The sequence below is a fragment of the Magallana gigas genome, chromosome 3, assembly GCF_963853765.1.
Source record: "Magallana gigas chromosome 3, xbMagGiga1.1, whole genome shotgun sequence".
Taxonomy (NCBI): domain Eukaryota; kingdom Metazoa; phylum Mollusca; class Bivalvia; order Ostreida; family Ostreidae; genus Magallana; species Magallana gigas.
Window position 1 is genome coordinate 42,531,049 of NC_088855.1, and position 12,340 is coordinate 42,543,388.

Here is a 12,340-nt window from a genome sequence, read left to right on the forward strand (position 1 = left end):
AAATTTACTTTAAAGGGGTTGCTTACATGTCTAGAGAATGCCAATTTCCTACATAAACTTTTTAATGGTCTAATACTTACTTTAAAATAGACTGAAGTGTGGCATTTCTATTTTTTAAATCAAACCTTTAAAGTAGTCAATGGTATAAAATTCTTGGACAAATCTATAAAGAGACCCAATGTGTAAAGATCTATGCACGTTTTCCATACAGGAAATTTACGATCGTGAAAGTCAACACTTTATAATGACAATTTGAGATGAGTTTTTGACAGCCAAGTCTACTTTCAGATGAACCAAACCTAAAAAAGTAAAAATTCTACATCTTTTAACCATTAAATTGTGTTATTTTTGACAAAGTCTAAGCTCTTTTAAGACATTGATAAAAACAACTGAGCATTGTCAATCTCTGCACAACACTTTTTCCAACATTTGTGGAGCAAATGACAAATTTTTTTGGTCTCTCCCATGTTCTAAACTGATAATACAGTGATGATATAATAAGTAATCAGGGACCTATAGCGTCCTGATGATTGGAACTCCCATAAATAAGGTGAAAATGGATTAGTTTGCCATAAAAGAGGTTTAACATTTCTGTCAATTGATTTATCCTGAACATATCACCAGCACAAATCACAATTATACAGCCCCGCTCAGAATCCTGATCAGCCACAGAGAGATAGCTGAGTTTTTATGGCTTCTGACAGATTTGGAAGCCTACTGATGAGGTCTACATCCCATTCAGCATGTCATTGAAAAGCTGTTAGAGGAAGCAATTTTTTTATTTTCATCATCAAAGACACTGTGAAGGGTTTATATTGTCATTCTTACATGCTTTGTTTATTTGACCATTTGTGTTTTTTGGCATCCGTCTTGATGGGTAATCAAGAAAATGAAGATAAGATTTCAGGAGCATGTGTTAACTATCGAAAAAGAATATGCCGTGTTAAAGTTGCTTTAAAAAAACTTAAAATCTGGATACACTTTAAAGAGGCAGTGCAATCTTATAAAGCATGTTTCCACTAAATAATTCTCATCACTTCCTCTACGCACTATCTAGAATCTAATCAAACATTTGGATTCGAATAAGTCTCCAAAAGAATAACAACAAGCAAAAAATACTCATTTGATTGCATCTTGGGGGAAAAAAATCTGGGAAAAATTCTAACAAGCTGCTGATGAATATTGATGCCATTGGTTAACAACTGTTTCAAAGAAACTAGCAAGGGATCAAAAAAGAGTAAGGGTTGATTTTATCTAGCTCTGCTGAGCTAATCCTTAGAGAGGACTAATATCCTCTACAGCAATATCAGGACTGACAGAAATGGCTACATAACACTGGCAACATGGGAGAATAGTTCTGTCTTGTTTATATGTATGCAAATTGGCATTATCAACTCTACATTGTAGATGACATCATATCAGGACCGTGTATTTGCTGGATTTTGTTGTTGGTTTTCATATGCAGTATTTCCATGAATTATTTGACCATTAAAATCATTCATGCAATATTCATCTCACAAGTTATAAATTTTTACAACACATACTCTTAATAATTTTGAGTAAAATAACTCTATTCAAGTATTGCACAAAAATTGATAATTGAAGAGAATGAACATAAAAAAAAAAAAAAAAAACTCTTTAACTTCACTTCAAATTCTCGTACAACCTGACACAATGTGTTACTCATTAAATAAATTTAAGCTTGTACTTAAGCATGACCCGCTTTCATGACCTCTGAATGAATACATTTACTATAATAATAATGGATCATTTAATTAACATCTTTCACCTCTAAAAAATAAAAGAATGAATAAATTCACCTGAAATAAACCGTTTTCGACTTTCATCTATCCTTTAAATCATTTTTTGCGGAAGTCAGTGAAATGCAACACAGTCATTAATCAATCTACTTACAGAAATTCAAGGATCACAATTCCACTTTAAGAAGCGAACAAAAAATTTGTCAGTATTTTTATCCTGGTACGTGTATATAAGAAACAGCACTAAGTTCTAATTGTCTCGGTTGATGAGTGTTGCGAACACTTTCACGCACTCTAAGAGGAACATGAAGCCTACTGAAGCTCCTGACAGTCTTCCAGCTACCAAAATATCGTGTTGTTGAAACAGTAAAAGAACTCACTCCGACAAACACATCAACCACAAAGGTAGAGGGAAAAATTCTTTTTGTAATTAGCACGAAACCTTCACTTAATTCAACGGAAATCTGTTGACAAACACATTTGATGCAGTACACCCCTCCCTAGTCTAAATTGGTAGTATTGGAAAAGATTACTAAGAAGGAGAGACATTTATCAGATTCAAGATGGCTTAGAATTCCTATCCTACTTTGTCCAAGCCAAGAGATGGAAGAATTACACATCATTTCAATCTGCGAATGAGCACAAACATACCAAATCCTGGGCTAAACCGAGCACCAGGTCAATTTCTCTGCCACTACCAAGCGAAAATGCATGGTTTTTATAAATCTCTGGGATTATTTACGGGACAGAAAAATCAATGTATTGATGTCAAGGAATAAAAAAGGATTGTATGTAAAACTCCAGTAGTCTAGTACTTAAGCCACATTTGGTTATGTTTAACCCACAGTTCTTTTCAATGCCAGCACAACACAGAAGAAGATGTTCTTACCTATTCAACAGGTGTCAAGAGAAAGATATGGAAATCTTTCGGCAGTAAACTAACTAGAAGGTATACATGCAAACTGTTTTTTCATGGAAGACGTCTGTGAAACTTAAACACTTACAAAGCAATCAAGGAAACCCCCTCAAAAAGGTAGAGAAAATAGCAAAGGTCATGACCACTTGCATTAGGTATTTCATAAACTCTGTGTAGTTTGTGTTCCAGAGTCGTTTGTGTGACAAACAGCTTGTACTAACGGTGACATGCAACCTTTATTTATCTGACACTGACAAGCAAGCTTTTGGGAGAATTTCAAAGAATAATTGTTTCATTAATTCAAGAGCTGACTGCCATATTTTGGGATTTAATTAAGAGTTTCTGCGATACACAAGTTTCATTCATATACTGCATTTTTATTCTACAGATACACACTGTAGGATTTATTTTTTGACAATTAATGATAATTTTGAATTTTAATCTTCTATGACAGCAGGGGGTTTTACACGCCTTGAAATTATCATTCAACAGTTTACTTTAACAAATTATAAGTAGAACTTGATGTAATTTGATGTTAATTTACTGATACTAAATACCGTCAAGCAGAAATGATACATCTTTCTGTGGAATTCAGAATTACATCATAGGTTACATACACAAGTATGAATTGCACTTGTACAGGAACAGATCATTAATTATAGAAAAGAACTGCTGTGAAACACGAAATAAATAGCAATGAATTACAAGTGTCAATTTCTTTTCCCAACCACAATTAACAAAAGAAATATTCATGATAAGCAGAGAGCATTTTGCAATTGCAATCATGACACAAGGGTTATTTTTCAAGCCATATACCACTGATGCCTCTGAAATTACACTCCTTTCATACTTTCATTGTGTATAAAGAGTGCCTCAGTATCAAGAACTACAACTCTTTTAAATTTTATAGATGTTTGAAAAATGAATTAATTGCTACTGGGAGACCACCATCAGAGATTCAGGGTCTCTCTGTGTGTAGAGTCTGAATGGGCTGCTAACAATTACTACATCTCATCAAACATTCCGTAATCAGCAGTGATCTCTTTAAAGATTTATTGATTTTTTTTAAGCCTGTTATAGAAAGTCTTTTGACTTTCCAATGACTGTGGTTGTTGCATAATATCTGCTGGCTTGCAATTCAAACAAACTAGTGTCTCTACACAGATCTACACAAAAAGGAAATGGAGCCGTGTCTGCCAATCAGAAACATGCAGGCCAGATTTAGTCTCTATTTTTTCCCCTTCAATCCCACCTAATTTTGAGTATCACACTTGATGCTGTATAAAAATTGTACAACTTGCCACAAGGAGAAACTAAGGAAGTTGAACAATGCAATCCTGTCAAATTCCCCGACTTGATTGGCTTCATATTATGTCACTTTACGTGAATATCTTGACCTTATTCCAGTGATACATGGACTCATCTTGTTAATGGGTCTTATTTGTTATTTCAGATTTCATTAGTTCTTTAATAATTTCCATGTTCACTTCATCATTTCAGCCTACTATAAGAACTAGTATCTCAGAACTTTCAAGCTTTAAGTAACATGATACATTTCCTTGCCAGGTTCACATGAGAAAATCTAATTAATTTCAACAGCGAAAGGAAAGCAACATAAAAACAATGGAGCACCTGATACACCAAAGCAAAAACTTTAAGATGGATTATCTTAACAATAACTAATAAAATTTCTCCTTCCTAAACAGTAAAAAGCTTCTATTCCTCTCTGCACTCCCCTCTTTTTGCCAGTTTTTTGTTTATCGGCTCACAATTCTTGTTTCATCACAGTGACAGCTGAAGTTTCCTTAACAATCTCTTAAAACCCCATAGACTCAAGTTTAGCCCCCTAATATCCATGGCAGTCTGTGCCAATCACCCTGAAATTGATGAGACTTAGGGGTATTATTGGTAATTCAGTAAAGAACTGGTCAGTAGCTATACAGAGCTATACACAAAAGCTGCAGGCCTCTAAGGCATTCTTCATCCTCCAGAAAATCTACCGGGTTCAGGCATATTGTATAAAATTGCACCTAATTATAAAACTACAATGAAAACAACCTGGCATCCAATTCTTGTTGTCTTACTCTAATAAAGACATAGCAGGTGTCTGTTGTTTTTATGGAAGGGGTAATCCCTTGCAGGAAACTATAGTGTTGTGTTATAAACATTCAGTACCAAATCCTTTCAACTTTGTAAAAACATACTCCTGTCAATAACGATTCAGACTGATAGCCTTCTAAGATTGCAAGACCCATTTCTTATCTACCCTTATCAGGCCGCAACAAAATGATACTACCTGTACAGGTGTTAAAATCAGGAGGTTAACATGACACAGTACTTTTAAAAAATAGCTTTTTTATAAAATTTGAATGGCTCTGATATCCACAACATTTCAAGTTTGGTCATTAAATTCATAAAATGTGGTCTACAGTTTTTGAGATTGGTTAGTCTCAAACAGCCAATGGTGGTTTAAGGGATATCAAATGTACACACCTTGAAATAAATAAACAATGTTTGATGGAGGTGGTGTGTTGCATTTCAGCATTTTACCTGCTGCTGACAAAGACCAATCTGTTTAAAATTTCCTGCTGCGCTTTATCAATTTGATCAGCCTCCACTAATAACTATTGGAATCCTCATCCAGCCCAGAATATAAAAACACCTTTTCAGTGCATCACTTAACTAGATCAATTGCATAGATTTAACACGCATCATCAAACACCATCAATAAGCTACCCTGACTAGTGCTTATCTAACATGTGTGACAGGCACAAAACAGGGCTAGGATATAAAAATCTGTATTAATATGAATACATTAACAGGTAAAAAATTCTCTTGCTAATAGATTCAGTGAAATATGGAAGTGAATTATGGTGAAATATGGAAGTAAATTATGGTTTTCCCTTGATGAAGATTTACATACGGGTTCTCCACTTAATCAGTGATGATAGGCGGAACACACACTTGCTTGTAAATTGAAAAAAAAAAGTGTGGAATCTTTTTGAGCTATATATGGATGACATAAAAAAAGTCACTTACAAGTGTATGCATACATGAATTTTTAAGCAATTAAATATATTAGGTTTATTCAAAATCTATGGCATTAATGACCATTTTTCTTCAAAAAATAATAATTCATCTTAAAAGATCACAATTTTTTTTCTTTCAAATCAAAAGACTACAAATGAATGACATTAGGTTTTAACACACATATATACAGTTCACTTTTAAATGATCAATACATATACATAATTTGAAATACTTGTTATGAATGCCCCTATTTAATGAAATTAATTCATTGCTTCAAGTCAGTTTAATTGATTTCATATAAGTGTATTTGGAACATTAAGATTGCATGACTATAATCCATGACAAATATCTATAAAACTTGCTCAATTTAAAAGCCTCAAGTTCTCCTTTAATAATAAAAAATCACTCACTCTCAGAAAATATATTTCCATTCTCAATCTGGAATATTTGCAGCCGAGACTTTTGATCTAAAATCAATAGATCTTCACTTTGAAACAATAGAGCTCCCTTGCTCATGTCATTTTTTATCTTCTATGAAATCATTAATATTTAAATCTGAGCGCATGTTGATAAAATATACCTTAACAAACATATTATGGCAAAACACTCTCATTTCTCCACAAAACGATCTCCCCCAGGGCTTATAGGGTACATCAATGCATACTGAAACTATCTGATGGTAAGCTGCTATACTAAACCTCAATGATGTCCTAACATAATAATATATGAACCTTTATTACTGAGGAAAAACACACACTGAAATGGAGATGAAACTACTGGTGGTTTGTTTAAATATTTAATATCAATTGATAGTTCATTTTATTGGGTCATTGTAAATTTATGACCTTAACACTTTTTTAATTCAATAACTCACTCATTGCTGAAAGATATGATAGCCAATAAACTTTTTATTGACAAAATCACTGAAATATATGAGAGCCAAAGGATTATGAATTTATGATGCTATCATAAGGGCTGGGAGCAAATAATGCCAAATATATATCAAAATATCGATATAATATGCAGCATATGATATGTGTATCAATTCATACATATATAAATATTGATACAAAAAATTCAATTCTCTTCTTTTTTTGTTATTGTATATGCTTTAATTTCCATAAAATGTGAAATATTATCCGACGAGAACTTAATTTCATAAACTTTAATTAGGTCCTGAGAGTAGGGTGCAATCAAAATGTAAACCATGTCAATGACAGCATAGAGTTGTATCTTTTAATGCTTCAAGTTTAAATAAATTGAGTACAAAAGTATTTTCTATTATAGAAAACAAACTATTTCATTGAAAGGAAATTATTGTCATATATATCATATCCTAACACAAATATCATCGATACAAAAAATAATGTATCATACTAGCCCTGGCGATAATGAATAATGATTTTATACGATTTAAAAGTAGAGCTGGTCTATGTCGACAATAACGGCAGACAGACTGAATACAAACGAGGAACTCTGAATCTAAATCCTTGCAAGTTAATGACTGAGATACCATAGGGCACACATTTCAATTCCATAGTGCACAGTTTCAAGAAAAGCCTACAGCGTCTATCATTTATTCTTAGATACTGTTCTAAGGTATCTGCATTATGTGCAAAACCAGCTATCTTGAAAGCAATTTTAGCATCAGAGCCAATTTTACATGGGAGTAACGAAGTGGAACATCCTCGCAAAAAGAAAGTTACAAGATTGACTTCTTCAGCATGAATACTCCTACAAGATCAAATCCCCCAAGTGTTCTAGCTGCATTTAAATTCTATAATATAGACCTTAGTAGCTGCCAAGACTTCTTCTTTAGCCTGCCATCTAATACATTGCATGAGAGCCGCCTGACGGCCTCTGATGCATGTCTAGGTGGAACCCTACTCTCTCTTTCTTTCTGACAACCACTATTGAGCTGACTAATTCATCTCTTCCTTTTAATAAGCCACCCCCTGACCTGGGCTATTTCTCCCTACCAGTGTCACTCCTTAGTGCAAACAACCTCTGATCTTATCCAGATCTCTTTAAAAAAGAGGCTAAAGAGAGAGCATGGCGATTGTGTGTCAAGCACAGATGATTGAAAAAATACACAAATGAAATTACACGTGTTTTGGTGTGAAAATATCCACATATTTGCATGGTGAATCCCGGTGATGGGAAAATATGCGAGAAAACATATTTGTGTTACTACTTTGCATGTCATTTATTATAGTGACAATCAGATAAAAAAAAGTTAATGACTCAGAGGAGAAATATTGGTAGGGGGATAATAAATTGGTATTGCTGGAATGGTTTTAAAAAACCTTGACCCTGTTAAAAATTTTCACAGCATTTATTGAATGACACATATTCCAACATGAATCGACTTGAGTCACAAGTTAACTGGCTCTTCCATTGTATAAGTATTCCTAATCAAACACAATCTCAACGCCATATCCACTTCACCAAAAAATTACAGTGAAATTTGTGTCAATAACTACCTTCTCCTGATCATTAAATATTTTCTTTCTAGGAAGGTAGCAAATTCTACCCCCAATTCAAAAGAGAAATCTAATAACGCAAAACACATGTTCCTAATTCAAAACATGCCAACTGCATTTGTCACCTGTTAACAATTGATTTTCAAAAACTGATCTTTCATTTCATGTTTAACAATGCTTAAATCTTGCATTTGTCAGATGTTGTGACAAAATCCCATGTTTGTTTTGAAGGTTAAATTCTGACAGATCGGGTCTCTAGTCCTTAGGAGTAAGATCAGTGCTTTGTCATGTAACAGCCTTTGAATCGGCATGCAATCAGAAATATTGACGTTACCTTTATTCTCGGCTTCTTTTTCTTTCTTTTAACAAAATCGTTCTTTTGGTTTTTCAGTTCAATGGCTTTGGAGGGTTTCATCAAGTTGTTCTAAAACAAAAACAAATGATCAAAACTTGTTTTGACTTTTCCTTTGTTTGGAGCTGTAGTGTGGGGTTGACATAACATGCATGCATAAATCAATTAACTTCAAGTATTCCTGCCCCGACTGTGAATTATCATAGTTGCATTGGCAGCAAGTAAAAGAAATCTGGGGGAAAAAAGCATTCACACAAAAAAAACTAACAGAACAGCTATTGTCATTTGAAGTTGTATTGCTGCTTATCAGACAGATCACAAAATGCTATCCCTGTCCATATATATTCTACAATCTAAAGCTGCAAATGTACTTGAATTCTGCACTTCAGATCGTCATGAAAGAGGAAACCCATGGTTGATGGTTATGAACTGTTTCTGTGCAATCAGGGAAGATTGACTTCACAGAGAATTGAATATTAGACACAATCACATGCTAGATTTCTAAAACATCAATACGTCATCTCTGACAACATCAGAGATATCATTTCATCTAAAAATGATGACAAATGTCCTAAAACAAGTTTATGATTTATGATATCTACTATCTAGACATAATCATCTGAATAGGGGAGTAGGGTGGGTTGGGGTATTAACTGATATCTATATGTATATTATGTATCCCAACCAAATACCCTTTAAATAACATTCACACAAATCCATATAAAAATGGCCTTAATCATGTCAAAATAACGGGTAACACTTTAAAATAAATTGGTAGGTGTGACATAATAATTAAAATGCTTGCTTCATCAATACTTTTTCTGAATGAATTCAATGTAGTACTAAATTTATATACAATTCAACAACAACAAAAACGGAGTGATTATTTTTCTTTTAGTTTTCTTCAGTTGTTAAATTTTTAACAGATCAAATAATTCTCTACTACAAAGGAATAACAGAAAATTATTGCACCTTGTTCATTGCATTCACTGGTCATTTATACTGACAGACTAGGGAGAAACAATCTGACAGTTTGAACTAATTGATCCACTCTATGCTAGTAGTGGCTCAATTCACAGGATAATTAATCAGCACAGACAGAGCTAATCAGCTGATTGTGAAAGTCAGGACATGTATTTAGTATTATCCACTGAAAGGGTTCGTTCTTGTTATGTTTAACATTTCATTCTCACTACATTTTGTGAGGAAAAGAATGCGTGATCATATGGCACGTTCGCCAATATAGAACATGTTCCTTGGGTGGGACCAACAGCATGAATAATGGTCAGAGGCATCTCGGATTAAATTACATCTTCATTCTTCGGGCATCTGTTGGTTCAAGCCATAAATCAAGACATCGAAAAACAAAACAAAGTATTCATACCAAAGAAAGATATGTATGGAGATTTAGGTTGGCATATAAAAGGTCTACAAGTCGATGAAATCAAATAAATAAATCGTACTGTATAGTCGAACAAAACTTACTAAATCTTCTAAAGATTTAAAACTTAGGATTGCAAATCCATCAATAATATCCTCATCATGCGAATGGGATCGGTTCCTTCGACGACGGGGCGGTTTGGCCCTGGGTTTGTCGCCATCCGACCGTGAGGGAGAGCTGTCCATTTCATCCTTACCCCCGTCCGGGTCTAACTTATTGTGCACTCTTTCGCGGCGTTTTGTGTAGCGCTGTTGTTTTCTTTGATCGCCCTCCATCGGAATATCCTCGTCATAAGACACAAGTCATCTTCATTAATTGACATGGAAGAGTCTATAGTTGACGAACAATCGACAACTGAGCTCAGATCACACATACCACAAACAGGAATCCATATCGAAGTTAAGTCAAAACACAGCCACTCTTTCTAATGGCGGAACAAATACAATATGGCCGAACAACTCAATTGATTCATATTTTCCTCCGCGGTCCGCTACACCGAAATAATGTAGCATTGGAATGTCAAGGAAAGATTAAACAAACATGTGATTTAGATACACGATAAATATTGACTTATGTATCTTTTACTCGATTATATCAGAACTTTAGCTCTTGAATTATCCGATTATTGATTTACACCTGAAGAAAAACAAGATCCGCCCAGATTACCAACCCATTGACAGGTTAATGATATTGGAATTTTTCCTCTAAAAATGTTAAATCACGCTTTTATAAATTTTCTTTTCGTTCTTTCTCTCCATAATTTATCTTATACTGCTAATTCAGCATTTTGTTAATCACTTATGTGGAAGTTAATAGAAGATAAACTCGTTTGAGTGTAGATAAAATACTAAGGGGTTTGTCGAATGGAACTTTAATCGCATTAATTGAAGTAGTAGCCCTTGAGTGTTACATTGAACAATTTAATTGAGACTTCAATAACTTTTTAAATTCAACCTCTGTCTTTTAATTAATTGCGTTTGATTTATTTGTTAATAACAACAGTGCGAATTTTTATAGTTTTTATTTTACGTTTGAAGAAAAACTTAAAAAATATTTCACATAAATAATTCAAAATGCCTCTCGTAAATCATTGCATTTAATCTATTTGTTTCAGTTTATGATTAATATCATATGATTATCATGATACATTTGATGAGTTATCGATGAAAATACGATAAATTATTATTTTAGATTATTATTTATTTATTTTTTGCAAATAACAAGGTTGCTGCTTTAAAAATCTTATTTTATTTATTGCCGCTAACGCACGAAGCTGGGGGATTTTCCGTACATAGGTGTGCAATTATATAATGCCACGAACATGTCGCATTGCTGTCGTCATCAACATCATTATAACAAGATTACGATAAAGAAAGGTGGACAATATTTTTTGAAACATCTAATTAAAACCAATGATACAGACGTTTCTAGGAATCACATTATCAATTTGCATGGTTTTAATCATCTTCAACATCTTCAGTTAAAAAAAATTAATATAGCATAATCTACCCATGTACTGTACGTATAATTTAACAATTGGGCACTTTATGATAAGTTGTAGTTATGAAATTTGTAAGTTTTATATTTATGGACACATGCATGATCTTTATTTGGATCAAATACGATCACTCAATAGATATCATTCCACGAAAAATTCCAATTGCATGTATTGAAATAGGAGACTAGAGATGATAAAAAATGCATTTATATAGCAACGATTTATTTTATTCTTTCGGCCAAATATCTACTTCGCCATGCATAGACCTTCTTGAATAATTTAGCGATTCTCCATATATTGGGTACAGATGTTATGACCTCTCTTGATTTGTTTAGAGCTAATTGACTATTTCAGCGCGGAATCGCTTTTGAAAGAAAAAATCCACAAAAAATGCATGGTCAACGAATTTTTTGAATCAATAAATATTTAATCTACAAACCAATATTTTAGACTACATCTGACGCGGGTACTCAGAGCTTCTAAGGTTCTCGATGAACCAAAACTCGAGACTCTGCAAAAACAAAAATAAACCTGGAAATTAAATAAGTTATTCCCGTGTATTGGGTATATAAGCATACGATAAATATAATACAAGTTTTTAACACGTTTTTAACACAAGTTGGCATGGATTTTTTTAAAGAAGATTTTTTAGCCAATTATATTCATTTGATGATACTTTTTTATGCCGTTTTTAAATGAATAATTAATATATATACGTAAGAATTATATGTATAGTGGTGACAATTATACTTATTGCAAAATGAAAGTATGTCAGAAAAGGACAATGTATATAGAACACGATAAACCAAATAAACAAATATAATAGAAATGCTTTCCGCCGCCCAATTCAGCTCGCATCT

At 33.3% G+C, this 12,340-nt stretch overlaps 1 protein-coding gene across 4 annotated transcripts in view; it reads right to left on the reverse strand.

Annotated features, from left to right (window-relative positions):
* LOC105329060 (autism susceptibility gene 2 protein) overlaps positions 1–10,454 on the reverse strand; it is a 31,695-nt gene extending 21,241 nt beyond the window's left edge. For 2 of the 4 annotated variants that reach the window (XM_011430196.3, XM_011430195.4), the window contains exons 1-2: positions 10,027–10,453; positions 8,524–8,613 (exon numbers count right to left, since the gene is read on the reverse strand). In XM_011430196.3, the coding sequence (XP_011428498.2) occupies positions 8,524–8,613; positions 10,027–10,257 (321 nt within the window). In that variant the 5' untranslated portion in view covers positions 10,258–10,453. Of the gene's footprint in view, positions 1–8,523; positions 8,614–10,026 lie in introns of all 4 variants that reach the window. The other 2 variants (XM_011430197.3, XM_066079852.1) reach the window with 2 other exon arrangements.
* Positions 10,455–12,340: the final 1,886 nt, after the last annotated feature.